This window comes from Mycteria americana, chromosome 6 (genome assembly GCF_035582795.1).
Source record: "Mycteria americana isolate JAX WOST 10 ecotype Jacksonville Zoo and Gardens chromosome 6, USCA_MyAme_1.0, whole genome shotgun sequence".
In the NCBI taxonomy this organism is placed as follows: Eukaryota; Metazoa; Chordata; class Aves; order Ciconiiformes; family Ciconiidae; genus Mycteria; species Mycteria americana.
The window spans coordinates 16163197-16179066 of NC_134370.1; the positions used below are offsets into that span (position 1 = coordinate 16163197).

The 15870-nt window shown below is 41.5% G+C and overlaps 1 protein-coding gene across 14 annotated transcripts in view; it reads left to right on the forward strand.

Moving 5' to 3' along the window:
* The window catches only part of BTRC (beta-transducin repeat containing E3 ubiquitin protein ligase), a 118862-nt gene that overhangs the window by 99415 nt on the left and 3577 nt on the right, over positions 1-15870 (forward strand). For 11 of the 14 annotated variants that reach the window (XM_075504676.1, XM_075504681.1, XM_075504680.1 and 8 more), the window contains 8 exons: positions 4308-4404; positions 5286-5423; positions 5901-6019; positions 8387-8636; positions 8921-8971; positions 9330-9448; positions 13713-13823; positions 14432-14510. In XM_075504676.1, the coding sequence (XP_075360791.1) occupies positions 4308-4404; positions 5286-5423; positions 5901-6019; positions 8387-8636; positions 8921-8971; positions 9330-9448; positions 13713-13823; positions 14432-14510 (964 nt within the window). The remainder of the gene's footprint in view (positions 1-4307; positions 4405-5285; positions 5424-5900; positions 6020-8386; positions 8637-8920; positions 8972-9329; positions 9449-13712; positions 13824-14431; positions 14511-15870) is intronic. The other 3 variants (XM_075504677.1, XM_075504684.1, XM_075504683.1) reach the window with 1 other exon arrangement.

A 15870-nucleotide genomic window follows, 5' to 3' on the forward strand; every position in this document is an offset into this window, starting at 1 on the left:
CAGCTCAGGCATTTTGGTTGCTATTAAAAAGAAAAAGATACAGAGTTGCAAACAAAGACTCCTGGTTTATGGTTAATCTTGTTATACCGTTTGTCTCAGGAAGTAAAGGCGAGTAAATCAGGATTATGAAACATCCTTTAAAAATAAATACAATTTTGATCTGCTTCCAATAGTGTAATGTTTATAAAGAGTGTAAAATAAACACAAGCATGGCAGTGGTAACTTTTGCATTCCTTTTAGTGCCTTGTTCTCTCCAGGACTTCTATTTTTGCTCTGTATTGTTGAAGTCACAGTAAGTCTGAAGAGGACCTTAAGAGGTTATTTAGTCCCTCCTGTTTCCCAAAGGCAGAGCCAGGTTTCTCTTAAGTCATCCCAGATGTTTGTCTAATTTGTTCTTAAAAACCTTCACTGATGGAGATTCCCCAGGCCTTTCCTGGGCAAGGAATTCCACTGTTTCACTAACTTTAGTGTTAGACAGATTTTCCTAAAATCTAGGCTGTCTTCCTAGCTACAGTTTGACATGTTATATTTAGCCTAAACAGACACACAGGACAGTTTCTCATTCTCCTTTTTGCAGTAATCTTTTCCATGTTGGAAGATGATCATGTTTCCTACATTTTGGATGCACTAACCAACCATAATCCTGTGTTGTCTTGTCCTCTTGTTATTCTTGGTTTTCTCTGACCCAATTAGACCCTCCCCAATTACTCTACTACATTCTTGGAGGATGGTGTGATCAGCTGGGTCTTCTGCTGAGGCATCACCAGAGTTTGGTGGTGTGGGAAGCATTGCTTTGCGTGCTGTATGGAGGACACTCCATTTTATGCTTTCCAGTAGAAGATGTGCTTTTTTTTTAACAGTGGTATAATACTGTTACAAAATTAATTACCCTTTCTGTGGAAGTTCTACTTAGCCATTATTCCTCATCTTGCATGCTTATGTTGTTACTCAGTGGTGAACTTGGCACTTGTCCTTACTGAATTAGATTCCATTTATTGTTTGGTATTTCTCCATTTTGTCAGGAGCATTATGAGTTTAATCTTGTCCTCCAAAGTGCTTGTAGCTTCTCCTAGCTTTAGTATCATTGGCCAGGTAATAAATGCACTCCCTGTTCCATTCTTTGTCATGAATGAAAATGCTCAATAATGACACATCTAGGACAGACTCCCTGCAAGATCCCAGTTGCCATCCTGTTTGACAGTGCACCATCAGTAAAATTGTGGTTTCCAGCCATTTGTGTGTCCACCCTTGAGCTCTTCCAAGATCGTACTTCTCTTGCTAAGTCATATGAATAGCCCGTAAGAAGAAATTAGGTCAGTTTGACATTGTGTATTCTGGATTGATCAGTGTTGCCCGTTGTTTGTCACCTTGTCATCTTCTAGGTGCTCATCTGATTGACTATGTGGTCTAGAACTGCTAAGCTGTGAAAGTTGAGTTGGACAGTCCACCATTTCCTTGATGGACCTTCTTCCCTTTTTTAAAATGCAAGAGCTACATTTGCCTTTTTCCTGTTCTGTAGAACTTTATCTATTCTCTACATCTTGTCAGAGATCATAGCTGATAGTTCTTAAGTTGCTCCCTCCAGATTTTAGAAATAACATTAGCACCGATTACTAGTCATACAGACACATGATATTTCTAAAAAACAGTTGCAAAACCCTGCTTCTCATCTCAAAGGACAGTCACACCCTGCTGCTGCACCTCTTCTTCAGGTTTACACTGTGTCCTGGAGGTTGCTTTGACACAACACGAGCAAGTTGTGCCCTGTCTTTCAGATTGCCCTCTGATTAGAGTTTTATCTCTAAAAGATGAAACTGCAGGCATAGTGGGTGGTTGAGAGAGGCAGACAAGAAATATCCAGTGTAATTGCATCTCTGCTATGTAGAGCTTTATAGCTTGTAATCAATGCTAACGCTGTGCACGGCACAAGGAGGTGACTAACCTGGACAGTTCAGAATGATAGATGACTGGTGTTACTTGCTTACAGCTCCTCACTTTGCACATGGGCTGCCTGATTTCTCAGCATTTGCGTCTCGTGACTTACAACAGAAACACCCAGTTCCGCAGCACGGTAACCTTCACTGACAGCTTGTCAGGGAACGCCAAGGGTTACACAGATTTAGAGACGTAGAAAACAGAAGCCTAAAATCTGGGCACAGTTACATTCATCTGAATACTTGGTTGAATTGGCCAATCATCAAAACCTGCAAACAATAGTTCCTTTTATCCCAGAGCCACAGCACAACAGCCACTGGGATTCCATGGAAATTCCAAGCAATCCTTTAGCTGAACTGTAAACAGCTGACTCTACATGCAGCAAGGCAGGGCTTATAGGTAGCAACAAGACCTTGTATTAGATCAGCTAGTAAAGTTGGAAACAATAGACAGGTTTTTAGGCACGTAGGCTTGTATACAGATTGTCGTAGACCTACCCTGAGTCTTCCAGGATGTGTCCTGGGTATTCTGTGGATCTCCAAAGCATTTTTCGTCTCCCTGGGCCAATAATTTTAATTTTCTTGTATGCACTCCAGACTGGATCACAGTAAATAGGCAACCATCTAGTTAGTGGTTTGCCTGCGTCCATGTGTCCCTTCTTCACGTGTGTTTGTCCCCATATGAGTGGCTGCTGATCACTGTGTTTGAAGACTCAGATGATTGCTCTGTACAAAGTGGAAAGCACCTTTCTCTCAAGTCGTATTTAAAGTAGTTTGTTTAAAGAATTATTAAAAGTTCTTTTCTTGAGCATTTGTTATTTTGTTTGTTCAGTCCTATAGTTTGCTACCACCTTATAACCTAAAAATTTCCATTCATTGTTGTGATTTCCCTAGTTCAAGTACATCAGGGCAGGTAATGTACAGTCTCTCAAATGAGTTTCAAGGTATACTGTATGGAAAGGACAAGAAAGAAATGCGCAAGGAAGTATTGAACAATTAATTATGCCATAATGGAGCAAGGGAGGGAGAAGTGGAGAGCTGGCCCAGTGTAAACTCTGTGCCTCTGATGCCAGGATTACACTCGGAGGCATTTGTGCCTCTCTCCATTTTGTGAGGCATGTTGCCAGGCAGAACAGCAGTTAGTACGCCCATGGTGGGGTTTACTAGCTTCCACACCGTGTTTGGTGGCTTCTTAACTTCAGGATGAGGAATTAAAGTTTTTTACACAGCAGGTAGTGATTGCCGTTTACAGATTTTTTTTTGTAGCAAAAATCTAGCTTGGGATATGAGTATTCCAAATCAGTGTTGAAATGAGGGAGGCACCACAGATGAAGTGTTGCTTACCAAAATACAGTAGTAGCAGTAAAATGTCCATGTATCAAAACTGGTACTGTTCCTCCTAATGCAGATAAAAAGCTAGTCTTGAGTGCATAGTGAGTTTGAGGGTTCCTTGGCTTCTTTCATTTTCTTTGTACAGTTCATTTTAAAGGTGACTCTGATACGGGTATGTGTATTGCAGGCATGAGCCATTCTCACCTCCTGTTGAGCTGAATGGGCTCATGTCCATAATAGATTATATATTTCCCTTCCCTGAGTGACTAGGCACAGATTTTTCATGAGTATTTGTCCTGGTTTTGGCTGGGGTAGAGTTAATTTTCTTCCTGGTAGCTGATATAGTGCTGTGTCTTGGATTTAGTATGGGAATAATGTTAATAACACACTGATGTTTTAGTTGTTGCTAAGTAGTGCTTACACTGGTCAAGGACTTTTCAGCTTCCCATGCTCTGCCAGGTGCACAAGAAGCTGGGAGGGGGCACAGCCAGGACAGCTGACCCAAACTGGCCAAAGGGATATTCTATACCATATGGCATCATGCTCAGTATAGAAACTGGGAGGAGTTGGCCTGGGGGGAGTGATCGCTGCTCAGGAACGGGCTGGGCATCAGTCAGAAGGTGGTGAGCAATTGCATGGTGCATCACTTGTTTTGTACATTCTTTTATCATTATTTTTTTTTCTTCCTGTGCTGTCCTATTAAACTGTCTTTATCTCAACGCACAGGTTTTACTTTCTTTTCCAAGTCTCTCCCCCATCCTGGCGGGGGCAGTGGTGGGGAGGGTGAGCGAGTGGCTGCATGGTGCTTAGTTGCTAACTGGGGTTAAACCATGACAGTATTTCAGTGTCAAAATGCAACACTGACATGTTGCAGGGCAAACAAACAAGGAACCACCCCATCTTACTGAGTAAATTAAGTTTGAATATGAATCTGTCTGTGCTTTTCAACAGTGGTTACCCATTTGTAAAATGCAAGGAGGACCTTTCTCCAAAATGCTGAAACATGGTTTGTGTTCAATGGGAATGTTCTTTGTCTTCCAGGGGACAATATCTCTTTAAAAATAAACCTCCTGATGGGACTGCACCACCCAATTCCTTCTACAGAGCACTTTACCCGAAAATTATACAGGACATAGAGGTAAGAAACAGCTTCCAGATGTGGTGGTGTTTGGTTGGGGGTTTTTTTTGTATCTCCCTGATTTATTCGTGATGCTGAAATTCTGAGAATATTTTGTTCTAATGAAATATTTAATGAAATCTGATGTGTCTGTGTTTGTTCAGAGTTTGTAGATCTGGTATAGTTATATAAGGTCCCAGGCTTTGCTGCTCCTTTAGACAGAGGATGAGTTGGTTTGTTCAGTGACCTGTTTGCAGGTGGAGTGTCTACACCTTGCACGTCAGATCTCACAGCAGCACCATACCATCTTGATTTTCTTTGTTCCACGGTACTTTGCTCCACCCAGTGCGGATGAGACCTAGTAAGATGTTATGGGGAGATATCAGGAACTGAGCCAGGGAGAAAGTGCATTGCTAAAGACTGCAATCCCAAGACCCAGGGCAACAGGAAGCAACTGAGCATGGTTGCCTTGTATCTAGTGTGAGAAAATGCCATGTTCTGGTAGTTTCCTAATGGCAAAAGTGGTGCTCAGGCACTGTTGTGACGAGTTTGTACAAGCATTTAGCTAGAGCTCAACTGAGACTTTCTCTTAAGTTGTTTAGTCGTTGAATCACAGGGGGTTAAAGGTTAGAGATGGAAAAAAGCTTTTAGGTCATTTCTCCCTCACCATTCCAGATAACACAGACAAGTTTAGCTGCAGTATGTTTTGCAGGCTTTTATCCATTTAATTGGTTTTATTACGTGTGTTACTTCTTCCTGAAAGCAGTTATGTCATTGTATGGGCCTGATGGCAGGAAAAAGTGTGAAGAAAAGTATCTGCTGTATTCTCAAACAAACGAAAAAAGGGGAGATAGTTCCGTGCTTTATTTTTACTTCTCTTTTGTCTCCTGTCTCTCCTCAAGACAATAGAGTCAAACTGGCGGTGTGGAAGGCACAGTTTACAGAGGATCCACTGCCGAAGCGAGACAAGCAAAGGGGTTTATTGTTTACAGTATGATGATCAGAAGATAGTAAGTGGCCTACGAGACAATACTATTAAGGTGAGAATGCTCCAAAATGGCATACTAATGGCATGCAGTGTCTATGCCATAAATAATAGTGTCCTAATTTCAGTGACATCTACTCAATCTCTTGTTAGTAACCTAGCTTTCTCCTTCCTCCACCTCACACCTGCACAGCATGTATGTCTCTCTTATCTGGCAAGAGAAACCCTGTTTTCTTACAAACAGACTTCACTAGCAGAGTTTTTGTCCATCAGTAATTACAGGCTATGTAATTACTGTGTCCTGTACCCTGACGAGAAGGGTAAAACCAATGTTCATAGTAAAGCCAGTAATATCAAAGATGTTAACGTATTGCACCAGAGAGCCTGTAGAAGACTCTACAGATGCCACTAAAGATGTTCTAACTGCATTATGGATGATGGGTTGTAGTAAAAAACAGACTAGTCAAACCAGTAAGTGCTGAAAGATGAAAACCTTACTGAGCTGTCTGGTTTTGAATGTTTGATATCTTAGATCTGGGATAAGAATACATTGGAATGCAAGCGAATTCTCACCGGACACACGGGTTCTGTCCTGTGCCTCCAGTACGATGAACGAGTGATCATTACTGGATCTTCAGACTCAACAGTCAGGTGTGTGCTCCTGCTTTGGAGCTTTCTGTGTTCCTCTAAGATTTTAGCCTTGCAAGCTGCTGAAGTGATCTTTTCTTAAATGTGTGCTGTTCAATCAGTTCCGTGAAGTAGTTCAGCATATTTATTCAGGAGTGTACTGTCCTTGTTTATCAGATGTCCATGCAAATGGCTGTCAAGGAGAAATGAGAACCTAAGCAAAGGCCAGTCAAGGTCAAGATGACTTAGGAAGGCCATCTGGCATTTCACCAAGGTTTTGCATGTTTTGACACTCCCTGAGAATGTTTTAAATTCTCCCTGAGGATAACTTTTTAAAAGTTGGTTGAAGTTTTCAAAGCAAGTTTGAAGGTTTAGTCACCCATTGTCACTTAATTTTAACAAAAGATGTATGACTAGATCTCCTGTGACTTTTAATTAAATTTCAGCATGATGTTTCTTTTCATTCAATCTTTCTAACCCTGCTTTCCTTCCAGTCTCCAGCAAAAGGCTGGGCACCTCAAGTCAGCACTTGCGGTGCACGTTGTGCAGATGTGAAGTCCACTAGACATATTGCAGGATCCCAGAGAGTCTAAGACCTACAATGTAAATACAGGCACATATAAGTTACTGAATTGCAATATGAACTTGGATGTGAAAGAGCAAGTCTGTCTTCACCATGTTGTTATATATTCTCTTCTTGTCAGAGTACAAACAATACCCATGCAGTGAAGTTACAGACAGTAAAAAGCTGTGTCAGTGGCCTTTTCTGTAGCTATTCCCATGTGTTCCTATGGCTGCAAGCTCCTCATGGTTATCACTGTGCTTGCATGTAAACTACCACTGTTAAGCTAAAAACCATTAAGTTTAGTTCCTGACATGTGATGCATGCAGTCTTGTGGTGCTGCTAGATTTTGGGGTCCAGTCATTGGTAGGAATCCAGAATTTTGGCAACACCGCCTGCCTGGAGACGGTGTGGGAACTGCACTGTGCTAAACAGATCGCAAAAGGAGAGGCTGATTTCTGTAACAAGCACTGTCATCTTCCGTATCAGGCCAGGCGGGCCAAATTGCAGACTGGCTACTTGCCCAGAAATACTTTGTTTCCCACTGTATCTATAAATGTTTGTGAAGACCCCAGAGGCACATCGGATGCATCACTTTTATCCTTGGGTCTCCTCAGGAAGAGGGGCTTCATCCAATAGACAGTACAGATGGACTCTTAATGCTTCTGAGATCTCAGGGATGCACTTGTCCAAAGAAGTCAGTAGGTCTCCAGCTCCTGTTCAGTTTGGCAAGCCTGTCTGCAAACTGCTCATATGTTAATGGCTCAGGTCTTTAGTCTGTGGGTTTTTCTCCTTTGCATTTTGTAATTGGAATGTAGTTTTCTTTCTCATTTGTAGTCCATAAGTTGATGCACTTCAGCCTCCATAAGTTAGAAAATAAGACATTAGGAGTCTTTCTCACATCTTGCCTTTTCTTACTGCTTGCCTTATTGGCAGAGGAAAGTTTTAACTTCTGCAATGTCTGATGTTCCTGATGATACAGCCGTTTTCTGCTCTCACATAGTGTATCTGGGATACAGGTGTGATAGTGCCAAAAGAAATCTCTTTATGGAGGATGAAAGAAGTTTGCTGACAGAATAGCCCAAAAGAAACATTTTTAAGGCTTAAAATCTTCATTTCAAGTCCTAAAAGTTCTGTATGAAGCCTTTGTCTAACTTTCATCTTAATTTATCTTTCAGCTGAAACAGTTGGTTCCAATAACATTAAATTGACATAAATGCTCTGTCTTAATTTGGGTATTCAGCACATTCCTAGAATGTAGCTATGTACCAGATGCACTGCAGTGTAAATGCAGTTCGTGGTGCAACTTGTGGCAATTACTTATATTTGTTTGAAAAGCATTATCTTGTCTTCTGCTTCTGTATAAATTATCCTTTGAGTTGATAGTCCTGTGAGAGAGGTCAAAAATTAAACCTGTCACTGAACTTACTTCTCCACAGGTCATGATTAAGTACTCATTGACTAGAAATGGAGTGTGTGGTAGGCTGACACAACCAGGAAACATCAGTCTTTAAGGCCATCAATCTCACACCTTTCCTCAGCACTAAATTCCCTTAATTGAAGAACGCTTTTTTCCTGGCTGGGTTATTTTTATGGTGTTAACTGCATTGCAGAGTTTTTGGCTGCTGGACTGTCTCAATGTATGCGTAATCAACAGGTTTATATAATACATCTTTTAATGAACTAATAGATGTAGATATAATTTGTGATGTTTGCTTCTCAAATATTGCTAGAGTCAATTACCTCTCCTCGTCCCTCTTTTGCTCTGCAGAAAATCCACTGTACAGTTTTTAACTCTACTCTCTCTGGTTTGAAATTTGAAATTGCAGGGTGTGGGATGTGAATGCAGGTGAGATGCTGAATACACTGATTCACCACTGCGAAGCAGTACTGCACCTCCGCTTCAATAACGGCATGATGGTGACATGTTCCAAAGACCGTTCCATTGCTGTGTGGGACATGGCTTCACCAACAGACATCACCCTGAGGAGGGTGCTGGTAGGGCACCGAGCTGCCGTCAACGTAGTGGACTTTGATGACAAGTACATTGTATCAGCATCAGGTGACAGAACTATAAAGGTGAGGTGTTTCAGAGGCTTTTTATTTGCAGCACTGGGGTATTTAATAACCAAGAACAGTGACCAAACAGGGAAGATGGTCCTTGGCAGTAATTACACAGATCTTCCTTTAGAAGCAGTGTTCTTCCTGCTGCTCATTTCCACTCATCCCTCCTCTGTTGAGCTTGCACAACTTGTTTACAGAGCTGTATGGCAAATCAGATCCAGGTACAGATGCAGTTGAAAAAGGACTTTTTTTTTTTTGGTGTTCTTTTTCGACTTGACCACTTCCATAATCTGTTTCAGCATCAGTCATTCGAACAGTTGTCAGAGGGCAGCATGGGGGCAAAAGCGAAAGTGAGTGGATAGGAATCACTTAAGTGTTACTGCTGTGATCCCAATCTGCAGCATTAAAACTGAGGAAAATCGAGATCCTGTGTAGACTAAATCATAGCCCAAGAGTGCTAAAGCCTGATTTTGGAAGCTAATTGTCATATGGTGTGGCCAAAATCTTCTCTGTAGAGTGACCCAAGCTGCTAACAGTTGCAGACTATAGTCACAAGTCATCGGAGGGGTAATCTTCCCAGTCTTAATGATAGCATCTTCAATTAAGAGCATTCTGGATGCACCTATATATCATACAGATACCAGCTTTTGTTAGTCTCTTCTTAATAATTTTGTCTCTGTGTGGTTCCCTCCCCCCTTCCTGTCACAGGTATGGAACACTAGTACCTGCGAATTTGTGCGCACCTTAAATGGCCACAAACGAGGCATTGCATGTCTGCAGTACAGAGACAGGCTAGTAGTGAGCGGCTCTTCAGATAATACTATCAGGTGAGAGACACACTCCCCGTTGCAGAGTTCTGTGCAAGCACATTGTCTCTGATTCCCTGGGATGTGCAGAGGTTAGGCAACTGGAGTGCTCTGTACCTTTGTCGTCTTTGAAATATGCTTTCTTTGGTATAGAACATTGGAACTACTGGAAAGAGATATTAGAAGCCTGTTTTTACTGTGTTGTCTTTCATCCTCTATCTCAGGAGTCCCATACTAATCAACAAGTTGCATTGCTCTGACAATTCTGGTGTATGAAAGAGCTGGCAAGTACCACTTCCTGTGGTGTCCTCTTGTGATATTTTAATTGGGCTATGTGTCTAGTTAAAGGGGTCAGATTTGCAGTAAGAGGCATTTAATCCTCTGCAGAAATCCTCCTGGGCTCTCGCCAAACTCTTCTTGTGGTACTTGGCACCTGGTTAAGTTTGGAACAGCTGGTTTAGAGCATGAAGTTCAGTTTGCTGCCTTTTGCACTTCTCCAGCTGTCCTGGTTGCAATCTGAGATTTAACTCCTTCTGGTATCATGAGCCAGGATTTCTTCCTGCATCCTGCAGTTGCTGGCAGAGGTGTATCCTCCCACTAATCTCAGGGTGCATGGAGAAAGCTTGAATAGTAGTGTACCTGACGTAGGGAGATGGCTCTGTTGTAAGTAAGAGGAACCTCCCTTTTGTCTTTGTCATTGCTTTAAGTAATCGTCTGCCTTCTGATAAAACTTGAAAGCTGGACAGTGTAAGCAGAAACCCTTCACTTTGCATGTCAGTAATAATTTCTCCTCAGTGAGAATGATTCATGCTACTGTTTGTCTGTGGACTTTGCTTGCAACATGCTGCCTCTCCCTGCTTTGCATTCTGTAGGAAAATGGTGGTCCTTTGGTTGACATCACCAGGTCATTGTGCCAGATTTTAGTATAGGGCTGTCTGAGAGTATGAGCAAGAGAGCTGGAACTTCTGTCTCTTAATCAGGGGAAAAGTATTACAGGCTTTGTGTAAGAGTAGCACCACTCATGCATGGTGAGAACTCCTGCACTTCAAATAGAAAAAAATAACCCTCTGCAATTGTACTATGAAACTTGGTCTCAAAATCAGAGTTAAGAAATAGTTAAATATTACAGCAGTTAGGGAGGGATCTAAAATATGACTTGCAATGCTAATAAAAATAAATGTCAAGATAGTGATAACACTAAAGAGGAATACAGTTACTTTTATGCTTACATTGGACAAAATCCCTGGTTGACAGATAAATTGTGCTAGAATTTCAGGAATGTTGGCAGTGAATCTTAATGGATGTCAAGTTTGGCAGCTGTGTGGGCAAGGCACAAGACTTACCTGGTCACATCATTTTCTCCCAGCTATTAGCAGAGGGCACAAGTCAGTGGAAGGGTGATTAAGAAAGGGCAGGTTACTAAGTCATCTTTGTGGGTGGCTTGGTGCTTTGTATGTTTGATTTTAATCCACTGTAAAATGCCAGATGTTGTGTGTTGGCCTTTAGTAGAGGCTGCCTCCTGATACAGAATTTGAAGTTCGTCATTCCTCAGTTGCAGGGAAACTTTTTTCCAAAAGGTGACTTTGTGATTTTTAGTTTTGCAACTGCAAATGTAAGGACATCTGAAGTAGCTGAGAAATCAGTATCTTTCTTCTGTAGGGAGATTCCATGTATAAAAATGATTTAGGTTTTGGTTTAGGCCAGAAATTTCACCAGTGTAAGAGGTTACAGCAACATAGGCATCGCTATCATTGTGCTGATTTCCATCTGTTAGAAACCGGCCCATCAAGTTTAATCCAATCACTTCAGTATCTTAGCCTCTAGGGCCAAAGTTCTTAATTGCTACAGACAAGCATGGTATAGAAAAAAAAAAAAGATAATGTGGAGCAAGAAAATAGAATCAGACTACATCATCTTGGGTTAATTTTTAAATGAGTGGTTGATTTGCATGTGTGTATTCAACTTCCACTGTGTGCATACATGGGGATCTGATACTGGACTGTTTAGACAACAGCATTCTCTCTAGGAGATGGGAGATTCAGGCTCACCTGCCATCTGTACGTCTTCCAGCTCTGCCAGGACTTCAAGTGAATTAAAGGCTGAGAAAATTGCAGACCTCCCTCTATTTCCAGAAGTTCTCCCAAAGCTATAGGAAGGAAGAGTGGTAGTGGTTTTGACCGTGTACACTTTGTAGTGAATTATTTTAGTTAGTTCTCAAGCCTTAAGAGTAGTTCTCTTCTATTTGGTCCTTTGACTATTTAAAGAAGTAGAAATTTGGGAAGGTTGTCAAATCTGGAAGGTACTCTTGGCACCAATTCTGCTAGGAGATTCTGCTCTTACATAGCAGTTATCCTTTTTGTACGTGAAGACACATTCACCACATGGCTAGGGACATGATCATCTCTTGTAATCCCATTCAGATCCAGGTAAAACCTCAAACTGGGACCTGAAAATACAGGCCTGAATTAGTGTGATGCAGCCTCCCAGAGCTGCTGGCAATCTCAGGATTGATGGCAAGGAATGGAAACACATGGCATAAAAGTTCCTGGCACAAGATTGCTCTTCAAACCTTTCTGCACCAGTTAATTTCTGGCATTGTCTGTCCTGTTTACAGACCTTGAGAGACTTAATGCTCTCTGACCAGCCAGAGTGCCTTTGGCTGACCTTTGCCATGGAGTTGCTTGCTCTGACCTTGACTGGTGTGTTGGTACTCATGTGAAAACTATTGGGATCTTCACAGATTCCTGAAAGATCGATTTCACAGATCAAAGAATCACCTTGTGCTCCTTGTTGGCCTCAAATGTGTGCATAGACAAATCCTTTCCCAGTTCTACAGTGACAAAAGAGTTCTGTTTGTTTCTCTGTTGTCCAAAGTGAGAGCAGCTTGTTGTGGCAGGACAGCTGCAATCATTATCCACCAACCTTGGGCACAGATCCACTGGATCTGGATTATTCCCTGGGGGACCTCTGGAGTAAAATATGTGGGGACAATTTGTCTCTTTCTTTGTCTGTCTCTCAAGGAAAGGTGACCTGACCCCTCAGCAGCTGTGCTGCTTCGAGATGTGTCACCCAGAGAAAATCCACGAACCACCCATATTTCTCACTACTGTGAAGTTCATGTCAGTCTGAACGCTAATTGAATGAGCATTTAAGAACATTTGTGACTGTTTTCTTTCAGCTGTGTGTCAGGGAGCTGCAGCAGATCCTGCTATTAAAAGATTCCTGTATGAGCAGAGCATGTCTCAGCCAGAGGTGGAACACCTCCAGACAATACATGTCAAAGAATTTCAGTTCTTGTAGGCAAATAATCTTTCTTTATCCATGGTAATTGGGAGTCATGTCAAAGAGCTGACAAAAGTATGGAGAGCAAATAGACTTACTTCAGAACTGTTTCAAGCGTTTCTTAAGTATTTTTCAAGGTAGTGTGGAAATGTAAAAATTAATGTATTTTAATTTATTCTCCTTCACAAAGCCCAAAACTCTGGGATATTTACAGTTGAGAGAATAATGCATTGCTGGGTCTCTTACTGGGATACTTTATACTGGTTTTGGTGCCAGAACTTTTTTAAAATATTGGATTATTAGAAACGGTTAGCAGAGAGCCACAGGAATTATTTGAGAGCAAGAAGAAAATGCATTACAAAATAATAAACATAGAGTGTCCATTTTAGCTTATGCATAAGATACCTAGATTACAGAGTAAACATACCTGCAGTGGGAGAAATGACAGATAAAAAGCGCTTGTTAATTCTTGTACCTTTCACCACTGTATCGATGTCTTAATTTGTCTGATGGTAGTCTCCGAATCAGAAATAGGCATGCAGGGGTACAGAAAGGGGCACATGCCCTGTGAAGGTTATCTTACCAATTGGAAGAAGCTGCCAAGGGGATTGGTAAGTCTCCCTTTCTTAATGTGTTAAAATCAAGGCAGGATACTTTTATGAAGAATCAACTTCAGTAAAATAAAGTTATGAGGCTCACTGTGAAGATAACTGGGAGATATCCTGTGTTACTAGAGCCGTAGATACTAGACACAACTGGTCTTAAAATTTTTGAATCTCTGACTCATTTCCCGTGTGATACCGTAACATAACAGGCTCATGTTGAAAAGCATGCATCTGCTTAACAGCAGGAAAAGGAGCGATGAATGTAGTTTGTTTCTTCTTTGTTGTTTCATCATAATCTTTATTTCCAAGTTTCCATTAACTACAAGCAAAGACCAAATGTTTCGTTGCAATGATCAGATACTAAAAAATTCTTAGTGCTTCTTCCTACTCTCTTCCAGGCTGTGGGATATCGAGTGTGGGGCATGTTTACGAGTACTGGAAGGCCATGAAGAGTTGGTGAGATGCATACGCTTTGATAACAAGAGGATAGTCAGTGGGGCGTATGATGGGTGAGTCTATCAGTGCAGTCAATACCTTGTATCTTCCTGTCTGTCTCAGTGTCCCACATCTCACTTTGCTGTATCTTCATTATAAATATTAGACTCCTTGTCTGTCATACCAAGAGGACCTTTTCATGGCCAGTAAATCAGGACCATGCTACAAAGTATACCTTTTTTTCATCTTTGGAAATAAGTCAGTGTGATTTGATGTGTGTGGTTCAGTTCTTTAGCTTGTAAGAATACCTGACTGACTCAACCTGAAACCTCTTCTAGCTGAACCACTGGTAAAAACAACCTTTCCCATCTGTGGTTATGTCTTCTGGACCACTTGCCATTACAGACTAGGTGTCTGCACTCCCACATGTTTCTGTTAGTTATTACCACCTGCTTTTTAGGTGTTTTACTTTGTTGACAGTATATTTTTTTCCTCCCATTAAGCTCTATAAGCTTTACAAAGGGGAAATGCAAGAACCAGATCTGAAGAGCAGAAGAATTGGTGTAATTTTCCTTGAACTGCTGTATTAGCTAAGCTGTACTAACAGTTAATTTTTTTCTGTGAGCACTTGCTCTTTTCTCTTTAACAGAGCCATGGTGTTTGTCTATTTTTTAACTACTAGGAAAATTAAAGTATGGGATCTTGTAGCTGCTTTGGACCCCCGTGCTCCAGCAGGGACCCTCTGCTTGCGAACCCTTGTGGTAAGAGCTTTTGGTAGGGGTGGTGGAGGGGACAGAAAAGTGTGCTTGATCAGGGCTATCTTTAGCCATGAAAACTCAAGTCAGCTCAGCCCCAGTCTGCAGGATCTAGAAATCATTTCTAGGGGTCTGGCTTCTTTGGGTGTCCTACTGTTTTCTGTAATGTTGCAAGCTATAAAGCATTAAAAATTAGAACCTGTGGAGGTTTCATTCACTTTTTAACAGTTTTGTTCTGTGATGAGAAGTTAACCACTAAATCCATTTTTGAGACTTGTCCTTCTTGGAATCCATGTGCCAGTGGGTTTACTTCAACCTGTGTGTACCTAATGATGTAGTAGTACATTGTCAGAATTGTTGACATGGAATTCATTAAAGAAAAGTAGTACATTCCAAATTTGAGCAACAAGAACAAAGGCAACCTTGGGATTGCTTTTAACTGGCTTTTGGGTGTTTAAGGACAGAGGGGACTGAAACAGACAGTGAAATTGACTCATCCTTGAACAGCAACTACTACTCTCATGCTGTCCATTGATAGTTAGTGCAGGTCTGATGATGGTGTGGTTAAAATACCATTGTGTGAGTGTTAACAACCTTCACAGTCATGCTTAACAGTGGCTCTGCACTGGTCTTGGAATAATATGGGAAGGTTGTGAGAAAAATGCCGGTACAGCCAAGGCCATGGGATGGTTCCTATAAGCATTCCTCCATCACATTCACCCCCCAAAACTTGTGCTGTTGCTGGAGATAAAGGACGATTTCAATCCAGTACCAAATTCTCCTTGGAAAAGAAGTACTGAATGTATTTATTTTTTAGCTAAGAAGTGTTTGGGCAGCGTTTGGGTTGGTATACGTTAGACCTTTTCCTGCTGTGGCATGTGACTGTAGTCTGTGCTCTAAACCAAGATCATACTAAGGCTGTCTGATTTTCTACAAGTGTGGTTGCCTCTCACCAGCTGAGCTGTGCTAGCTGACCTTCTGCACACTCATTGACCACCTGAATTGCTACTGTTGCTTGTAGATTTTGCTAAAGTATTCTACTTCACATTTAGTGCAGGCTGTGAGGGTTACTGTGACTCAGCTGACAGACAATAGATCATTAAGCCATGCTAACTCTTTTCCAATCATGTATTTGGACCATAAGCTGCAGAGTAAGAGTCTGTGAGAGCCTTGGATGCCTGCAGGTACTATGTTGAAAAACCTTCTTGTTAGCCAAATAGAACTGCAAATAGTTTCATGGCTGAAATCCAGAAAAACCCTTTGTCATCGGCCACCCGGTTGCAAACTATGGAACAACTCTGTGCCCGTGAGCACATGTCCTGAGAGTCTAAGACTTCAGCTTGGTATTAACAGTGTTCCTGCTCCA